Source organism: Triticum aestivum, chromosome 3B (assembly GCF_018294505.1).
Source record: "Triticum aestivum cultivar Chinese Spring chromosome 3B, IWGSC CS RefSeq v2.1, whole genome shotgun sequence".
Lineage (NCBI taxonomy): Eukaryota > Viridiplantae > Streptophyta > Magnoliopsida > Poales > Poaceae > Triticum > Triticum aestivum.
This window is the reverse complement of record NC_057801.1, coordinates 239,836,200-239,846,528: the sequence shown is the minus strand read 5'-3', so window position 1 is coordinate 239,846,528 and position 10,329 is coordinate 239,836,200. Positions and strand designations below refer to the sequence as shown.

General features: G+C 46.5%; 1 protein-coding gene across 1 annotated transcript in view; it reads left to right on the top strand.

The window, feature by feature from the left end:
* The first annotated feature begins 4,734 nt into the window (after positions 1 to 4,734).
* The window catches only part of LOC123067473 (pathogen-related protein-like), a 117,180-nt gene continuing 111,585 nt past the window's right edge, over positions 4,735 to 10,329 (top strand). Inside the window, exon 1 of the mRNA XM_044490255.1 lies at positions 4,735 to 4,825. Within this exon, the coding sequence (XP_044346190.1) occupies positions 4,735 to 4,825 (91 nt within the window). The remainder of the gene's footprint in view (positions 4,826 to 10,329) is intronic.

Sequence of the window (10,329 nt, the reverse complement as noted above, 5' to 3'; positions counted from 1 at the left end):
TTTAAGAGATTTTAAAATGGACTACATAGGGATGTATATAGGCATATCTTATAGTGTAAGTTTATTTATTTTGCTTCGTATGTAGTCTATATTGGAATCTCTAAAAAGACTTATATTTAGGAACAGAGGGACTAGAAACCAAAAAAATATAAGTTTTCAATTTTTTTATAAAACTATTACTCATGCATTTAAAAAAGGTTAAATGTGTATATAAAATATTTTAGGTGCATACGAAAAATGTCCAATGCGTATGAAAAAATAGACATATATTTTTAAAGTTTTCAAAATCATTAATCATGTATTTGGAAGATGTTCAACTTGTATATAAAATGTTGCCGTTCTATATAAAAAATGTAAAATGTCTATGGAAAACATAGACACCAAAAAAAATATTTAAAAAATGTTAATCATGAATTCGAAAAAGTTAAACATGTATGTGTAAATGTTTCTAATGTATATAAAAAATATAGAATGTTTATGGAAAAAGTAGACATCAAAAAATATATGTCTTAAAAAATTCAATCATGTATTTTTAAAATGTTAAACGTGTATATAAAAAATATTCTTGGTTTGTCTAAAAAATGTACAATGTGTATGGAAAAAGTAAACACAAAAAAATATGTTTTCAAAATGTTAATCACGTATTTCAAAAATATTAAATGTGTATGTGTATATAAACATTATTCATGGTTTATACAAAAAATGTAGAAAGGAAAGAAAGAAAACTTATAAAAACCAAAAAACACACAGACAAACAATGGAAACAAAGAAAGAAAGGAAAAAACAGAACAATAAAATCCCAAAAGGAAAGAAAAGAAAAAACTGACGGAGTCCTCGATTAGGGATTGCTTGGCTTGTGAGATGCCTGCCCTTTGGGTTGGGCCCAGGATCCTCCCAATCCTGTCACTGGTGGGCCTCATTCATCAGATCCATAAGCTTTGAGAAGAAATCATGTGAAGACTTGCGTGCACCCCAAGATGTAGAAGTAGTCCTCGACACGCTTACCCCCTAGATACAACCGACCATATGTAAACCCTAGGTATGTTAGGTGTCTATATAAACCGAGGTGCCAGGGACGTAGAGGGATAACTCATTACATCCGATGGTAGATCACTTGTACCTTGTACTCCCCTCCATAACCAATACAATAAAGTAGGATGTAGAGTTTTACCTGTTCGAGAGGGCATGTTGGTCGAGAATTGGTGATGTTTTAAAATTAATTCTTATGTGGTTTTCACTGGATATTTGTCACTTCTCGGATATTTCTTATGCTAATCCCTCGAAAGAGAAGAAAGTCTGTTTTCCACTGTTTGGCAGGAAGTATCATATTTGGAAGGAAACCAAGGAGGATTACTACAAATCAAGCCAATTGGAGCAACTTCCATGAAGAGACTCAAGCATCAGCCACAGCAGAGCAAAAGATGGCATTCCATACGATCGCAAGCGCTCGTATGAGTGGTCGTACGGAGTGCCAACAGATCCACCACGTCTATACAAGACACTTCCGTGAGGAGGTCCAGGGGAGAAGGGAGCTTTAGCCGTCGTCACCACATCCAGAATAGGGGAAGAGGGGATCCGAAGAACCATTGGAGAGCTTCTTAGTTTTGGTCCTTTCATCTCTATGATCATCACCGCCTTCACTACTGTATGAGGAATTCCAAGTTGTGAGAACAATTTTAACTCCATTAAATCTCATCTGGAGATAAAGACTATTTTGAATCATCCATTTCATCTTATTGTGGATTTTCCCGGTATTATCAATATGGTTTTCATGGGTTTTATCTCTGTTTGATTGATTTCTCTTTCAGGATGCGTGAGTAATTCCCCATAAGCGTGGAAGATGTAGGTGAGCAGGATTCATCTATGCCTATTCTATATGTCGTCATTTATATTTGTAGTAGTATGTACGTTATTATACTATGGTGAACTCTATGTGTGTTGTCTAATTTAAGGTCTCAGACAGCATGATCTCACGACCTACACATATAACACATATTGTTTAGGAAATATATGACCTCTGACATGACAGGTGGAGATATCTATGAGGATCAAAGACAATATGAGATAATGGTGATCTATTAAACCTAATGCTTGGTTCTGGTCCGAGCACCTTAATTGTGAAAACGACCACTCTGTGGCAATGATGAAGCAGGACCAAAGAATGAAATATAATCTCGGGTGGAGGAGTTTCATAACCTTAGGGTCATCTACCTACAGAACACACATATCAAATACTATGAGTACAATACAAGGTAACTGGAATTACTGTCGCACTGGCACACATGATATATTCTTACCATGAACTGTCTCTGTCCCTAATCTCTTCCTTGCAGGAAACATCGCCCTACTTTTATTTATGTTATTTACTTTTAATAGTTGTTACTTTAAAACCTTTTATCCCTGTCAATCTGGTATATTCGCCCACCAAGACAATAATAGAAGCTCAAGCGGTTACTTCACATAGGAACTGTGACACCTTGTGTGTGATAGAAGCGCTACTATAAATACTCTCCATTGCTCTTAGTTATGGCGACTACTCATTGGGATACTTCTGGGAAAGTGCTACACTACCCTGTTTGGCTTGCAGGCATCTAGGCCTGAACCTAGATAAACATCGTGTCCCCTGTGTTATTATTACCATCTAGCCAAGACTACCATATGCCCCCCGCCTACACGAGATCTGTCGGATTTAGCTCTAACATTGGTGGCCCATACAGGTCCCTATGGGAAATCAAATCAGCTCAATGGCACGCCTCCAGATCGACGGCAGTGTCCATTGCGATATGACCTTCCCGGGACAGCTCTTTGTCTTCCAGAGCATCACGCTTTACGCTGATTCGACTGACCACCTTGACCAAATTTAAAACCTTCCTCCTAGACAGATCATTAGATTTGGAAATATGGAATACACTACGGATTCACGCGGTGAGCTTGTGTTTTCGGGCTGGGTGTCAGACCAGGCCGAAGACCACACTAATGCTTTCGTCGAGATCAAGGAGTCGAACTTAGATCAGGACCATGGAGAGGATCCTGCCTCATATCCAGCCTTGAACTCTGAGCCAAGTACTATGGTGACAGGTCAGTCATATAGCCTAACCGATAAAGACCCCGAGGCCATGCTAGATCGCATCTCGGGAAAACTCCAATTGAGCCCAACCTACAACTAAGTTATGGGTGAAAGCTATAAGGCACTTCTGAACGAGATGTTAGATCAAATTAAGAGCCTTGCAATCTCAGATGATCAGAAATCCTTGTACGATCAGATCTGGGAAGAGCTGGATAAAGCTGGAATTTTCACCCCGCCCACCACCCACTTTGTTGCTACCGTCAAGAACTTGACTGACATTTTAGCTAGCGCCTTCGAGGAGGAATGCAACTGACATGGATGAAGATGTCGGTGAGAGTTTAGATACTACCTTGCCACCAGCCGTCACTCACACTGGCAAGTGGGCGACAACCTCCACCTACGATGTCTACATGGTTGACACTCCCAAAAACGGAGGAGTGGGAGGACCCTCAAAACGCCGACGCAAAGGTCGCCTTAACAGAGGCACTAACAACGGCGACGCAAGCAATGGCGGCACTGGAAATAGTGATTACAGCTAATGGCGATGCATCATATGCACGACACCGACAACTAGAACGACGGTAATGTCACTGGCGCCAGCAATAGCAATGGCGATGAAAAGATCAATGACGACAACCCCAACCACGACGACTATGATCTAGAGCTCGGGGAAGAAAGGAGCCTCTGCCCCGATGAGTACGGCATTTTCGGGAGCCCCTTGAGGCACCTCAGCTCGAAACAATCGACAAACAATTGGTCACCACGACCAGGAGCACCTCTTCTTCTTCTGTGTGATTTTTTCCAGCCGCACCAACACCCTCTTGCTGCCACGGTCCTGGCCTTGGAGAACATGGTCAAAGTCCACCCCCTCGACTGGGCTCACTGAGCTCACTGAGCAACTCCGCTGAAGGAATCGATTGAGGAAGCCCTCTATCGCAGTTGCCCCATTCTTCTTCCTTGTCTCCAACTTGTCATCGTCGTGGTAGATCGTCACAAACTTGAAACTTAGGGTACAAAAGTTGGAATTTACATTAAAAAAGGCCAGTTCAAATGGCAGTGACCATAGCCACCGGGCCTAGAGACCTGCCTAACATAAAAGAGCGGATCAGGGGATAACTAGCGATCAAAACGAAATAGCGATAGAAGATGTGCCCAACTTATTGCACGTCTAAGTGACTCAATCAAACTAGAAAGAAAAATAAAAAAGACAAGAGAAAATCCTGCACGACTCTATGTGTAAAATCAATGACATAGGACTTAAATGTGCAATCCTTAAGGCACATCTAGATGTACTTTAGCAAAACTGGAGAAAAACATGCAAGCAATTGCCTCAACCAGCTGCTTGTATGCTTGCACATTTGGTTATTTGAATCTAACATTTTTTACCTCACTGCCACGATCGATTTTAAAAACAAACTTCACTGCAGACTTACTAACAATGAGTGGACACGCCTCAATTCTACAGGGACGAGTCATGGATTGGATTGGTGGGTATCATATGCTAGTACTTTTACCATGCAGTGACGTGTGCGATGATGTGGTTCTTCTTCTCTAGTCTATACATGTGATTTTTCCTATAAGTAGGGAATTGATCGTTTATTAGATTTGCAGTCTTCATCCAAACACAACCCATGTTGCCCCTTGAATTGAGCCGAATGCCATTAGCTATGGCTTCTGCTGAAGGAGGCGACAAGTACCGGTCGTTCCTGCACAGCGATGGCGAGAAGAACACCGTGTGGAGGCATGGAGCCCCTGTCGGTGTCAAAACCGGTGGATCTCGGGTAGGGGGTCCCGTACTGTGCGTCTAAGGTTGATGGTAACAGGAGACTAGGGACACGATGTTTACCCAGGTTTGGGACCTCTCTATGGAGGTAATACCCTACTTCCTGCTTGATTGATCTTGATGAATATGAGTATTATAAGAGTTGATCTACCACGAGATCGTAATGGCTAAACCCTAGAAATCTAGCCTATGGAATTATGATTGTAATGGCTGAACCCTAGAAGTCTAAACCCTCCGGTTTATATAGACACCAGAGGGGGCTAGGGTTGTACAAAGTCGGTTCCAGAGAAAGGAATCTACATATCTGAATCGCCAAGCTTGCCTTCCACGCCAAGTAGAGTCCCGTCCGGACACAGGAAGAAGTCTCCATCTTGTATCTTCAATTCTTCATAGCCCAACAGTCCGACCCATGTACATAGTCCGTCCGTCCGAGGACCCCTTAATCCAGGACTCCCTCAGTAGCCCCTGAACCAGGCTTCAATGACGAGGTGTCCGGCGCGCAGATTGTCTTCAGCATTGCAAGGCGGGTTCCTTCTCCGAATACTCCAACATAGTCTCCGAACATAGAAAACGTGTCTGGATCTGCAAAACAAGTACCACACACAACCGTAGAGAGTATAATATTTCACGAGTCCAATCCTCTAACAACTTTTCATAGCGTGACATCACGTCACCGCCCGGTCATTATTCGAACCGTTTTAGCCTGCCGCTTCGTATTTCAAGGTGCGGTTTCATTGGCACGTCTTGTCAAAGTAGAGATCGTGTCCCCTTATTGCGGGATTCTCATCAATACGGGCGTCGGTAACCTAACCGTGCCATCCGCACGACCCTTGGGGAATGGGCGAGTTTTAAGGCGAGTGGGGAGGCGCATGATATTCACTGCCTTTATAAAGAGATAAGGATTCTCCCCTTTTCACCCACGCCTTCTCCTTCCTCTGCCCATCCATTCTCGAGCTCCAGCACCCAAACTCTCATCTTTTCCGTCCAAAAAAGCACTCCACCATGTCCGGATCCAGAGCTGGAGGCAAGTGGATGGCCTCCACCGTTATGGAGAAGGACATCACGAAGCTCCGGGAGGCCGGGTACCTGGCCAAGAAAATCGCCCATCGGCTTCCGGCCAAGGGACAGATCATCCCCACCCCAGAGCCCCAGGAGAGGGTGGTATTCATCTCACACTTCGTCCGTGGGCTGGGATTCCCTCTCCACCCGTTTGTTCGCGGACTCATGTTCTACTACGGGCTGGACTTCCACGACATGGCCCCCAACTCCATCCTCAATATCTCAACATTTATTGTCGTGTGCGAGGCCTTCCTCCGCATCCCACCTCACTTCGGCCTATGGCTTAAGACCTTCAATGTGAAGCCGAAGGTGGTGAGTGGCCAACAAGCAGAGTGCGGAGGCGCCATGGTGGGCAAGATGCCCAATGTCACATGGCCCGAAGTCTCCTTTGTGGAAACTGTCAAAGGGTGGCAGTCGGGGTGGTTCTATATCACAGAGCCGCGTGGCACCAACTGGGCAGCAGCTCCCGCCTTCCGGTCCGGAGTCCCGATGCGGCTTACCTCCTGGCAAGAGAAAGGCCTGACCTGGTCTTCCCCGGACGAGCTGTCAGGGCTCCAGACATGCGTCTAGAACATGATAAACAAGAGAATCAAGCTCGCCAACGTGATCCAGGTGATGCTTGTTTGCCGGATCCTTCCGTGCCAACGCCGGACTTGCCATCTATAGCAGTTTGATCTGGCCAAGCACCAGACCCTACTGGAGCTCTTCGGCATGGCACGCGAAGATATCTGGAAGCTGCTCTTCAAGGCCAACGAGGTGCCTCCGCCCACGACCGAGGATCGCAGGCATGACTTGGCGCACCCTGCTAGTCCGGTAAGTTCTTTCATGCTTTCAAGGCATACCCTTTACTCGCATACTCGAGGAAGGCATCTAAGCCTCCCCATTAATTTTTTCAAGCCTGGAAAGAGATGGCGGAGCAAATTAAATGTCCGGAACTGCTGCCCGAAGACCCAGAAGTTCCGCTTCTGACGAAGATGCTGGTTTTGGCGCCTTATCAGGTGCCGGAGAAGAAGGCCAAGAAGAAGGCCAAGGGGACCAGAGGTGGTCTCCGTCACAAGGGCACTTCGGACGCGACGTCCGAAGATGCCGAGACTCACTCCTCCGACGCCGAAGATGACGAGGAGGAGGAGGAAGAAGAAAGTCGTTCCCCCCTCGTAGGGGGGAGAAAGAAGAGGCTGGCCTCCTCACATCCGGAGGCCGAGGCGTCCAAGAAGGGGAAAGCCTCCCTTCCGGACAACTCCACAGCGGCCACCGACAGCAATTGGGAGTGGGAGCCCAGGGACAAGCCCCTGGCCAAATCGTAAGTGTCCGGACACATTCATGTATCCGGCCTCTTTTACTTCATTGTTTCAATGTACTGAATTATGCATTTATAGTCCGGCTCGGTCCAACCTCGAGCGGTCCTTGTCTTCGGAGGATTCGCTGGACCCGGACGCGATGGACAGCGGGACCCTTCCCGCGGCCTCCTCTCCCAAGACCATGGATGGCACCGAGGCATCGTCCTGAAGGATCCCAGGCCCAGGAGAGAACCTGGAAGCCCTCAGGGAGGCGTCGAAGGGTGAAGCCTCGGCTACCAAACACATGGGGGAACAAACCCCCATGGATACTGACGACGGGGGCCATATCCAATTCGGCCCCCACTAAATATAATTCCGGAGACCCATACGGCTCTGGAATCAGGCAAGCGCCCCTTCTCGAAGGAAGGGGGCGTGCCTATTCCGCCGGTGACCTCTGTCCATCCAGAGGCACCGGACACTTTTTCGAAAGCACTGCGAGGCGATTCCATTGTCGAGGAACACCATACCCTTATGGGTACGGTGATTGAGAGGATCCAGTCCGCAAAAGGCGAACCGACCGAAGCCTGCACTAGCCTTCTAATAGGCTTTGAGGTAAGTAATGTACTTGTGTAAAACTAATGTCACAGTGTAGACAGTAGCCCCTGAGACACTGTCCGATGTTCAAAAAGACAAGCAGGGCAGAGGATGAAATAATTTTCGCAGGAGACTAATCTAAAATGTCTATGTGAATAAGCAGGCGTCGCTGCTTGCTGCAACCTCTCACAGTGTAGAAGTCTCCGGACTGAAGCAGAGGCTGGAGCGGGCCGAGGAAGAGCTCCAGGACGCCGTCAAGAAGTGCGAGTCCTTGGAGCGTGACTCTAAGGATCAAGATTCCGAGCTCACCAAGGCCCGCCAAAACGCACACGATGCCCAAGCTGAAGCCCAGGGCGCCTCCTTGAAATCCAGGAGGCCAGAAAAATCGTGGTGGGGTAAGGCCTTTATTATGCAGAGCAAATATGTGAAGAAAAGGGTTCCTATTACTGACCCGGATTTGGAGTTCTCCAGGGGCGTTTGCATATCTGCCGCGCAGCATTTCTGATGCTGCGGAGTTTTTTCGAGCCGAAGAGGGGAGCTCCACGGAGGCGCTATTTTGGTCGTAATACCTCGCGCCAGAACATCTGGTGCCCTTTAGCGATTAGCTGAAACAGCTGGTCGAGCTACATAGGGCGGCCGAACTAGCCATGAAGGATTTAATAATCCGGCTATGGCTTGCCGAAGCCATTCCCAGCAGCTACTTCGGACTCGTGAAGAGGCTTGTCAGTGCCTGCCCTCGTCTTGATGCCATCAAGCGGTCGGTCTATATCGAAGGCACGCGAATGGCTTTTGCCCACGCCAAGACGCACTAGGCGAAGATGGACACCACGAAGCTGATGACCGAGGGACCGCCTGCGGGCAAGGAGCACCGCACAACCGAACTGTATTTGATAGTGTCCTGGAGCACTACAAAAAAATACACTTCCGTGATGATACGTGTTTGTCACAGTAGGTCATGTTTTCTGTCATGCATGTACATCCATGACGATTTTATGACCGAATCAAGATAGTCATACTTGTGCTGTCGTAGAAGTGTTCCATGACATTACCAAAATTATCATCACGGAAGTGTCCACTTCCATGACGATAAATCGCGCGTCATAGAAGTGCTTTCGTCAAGGGTGACCGACACGTGGCATCCACCGTAACGGGACGCCGTTAATCGCCATTAACCTATCGGGTCCTTTTTTTGGATCCGATAACCCGCTAATAGCCACGACCAATGTCGATTTTCCACGTGTAAAATTCTCATTGGCTGACGGATCCACGCGCCAGCTCCGCGTTGGCATAGGTGTCACTCATCCAACGGTCGAGATGGCCCTATGATATGTTGACACGTGGACCAGCCCAAAAGTGGCCCACAAAGTTTAAATGGGCCGGCCCAACCGAAGGCCCATAAGATTTAGTGGACCATAATGGGCCGGCCCAGCTAAAGGCCGCCAAGATTTTGCAGACCATAATGGGCTGGGCCAGCTAAAGGCCCATAAAATTTAGCGGACCAAAATGGGCCGGCCCAGCTAAAGGCCCACACGATTTTGCAGACCATAATGGGCCGGCCCAGCTAAAGGCCCACAGTAGTCTGATGTAGAAACAAGAACACATGTCATATTCACAGGCATTATGTGTAAAGTAAGCAGATGCAATTCAACAAAGTTAGAAGCAATACAAGCTAGACATCATACCCAACATGCAACCACATATACTAGTGCCAAGTTAGAGCAAGCACCTGTGATGGTGGAGTAGGGGAGATGTGCTCATCATCTACACAGCTACGTTGACTGTCTAGCCTTGTGTTGTCTTACAAATCTTGTTGGGAGGATGGCAGAGTAGAATCTGTAGAGAACCTCCGTTTCAGTTGCTCGGAAGGACCACCATCATCCAATGCCTTGCCAATTTCCTTCAGCTTTATTGATTTTGCATTGTGAGGTCATACCGATAAGAAAAAGGAATATAATTCGCTCTTCAGAACTCATTCATGCATGATACTGACGAACACTACTCTGATGAAAGGCAAAGTCATTATACGAGGATGGAATATGTACGAAAAAATGGACGGCTTGACATATTCACACCTATGATGTGGTAACTAAGCAGAAGGCACTTCAACAAATTAGAAACACTGCAAGACACCATATGGAAGGTGCAATCAATATCACTCTACCAAGTTAAAACTGTCTCGTCATAGGTGGCATTCATCAAACTAGAAGCAATACATGCTAGAAATCATATTCAAGATGCAAACCAATATCACACTGCCAACTTAAAGGTGTCCCATCATAAGTGACTGATGTAGGATACACAAGAAGAGTAGTTTCATGTAGGAACATGGTGTGATAGACAGATATAGTGTGTACCAAAAGCAGGAAAGCGTGTCATATTCACATGTATCATGTGTAAGCTAAGCAGATGCAGTTTACACTAATTAGGAACAATGCGAGCTAGACACCATATGCAACATGCAACCAGATATCACACTACCAAGTTAGAGCAAGCACCTTGGATGGTGGAGTAGGGGAGCGGAGACTTGGACCTTGTAATGCACTATTAGT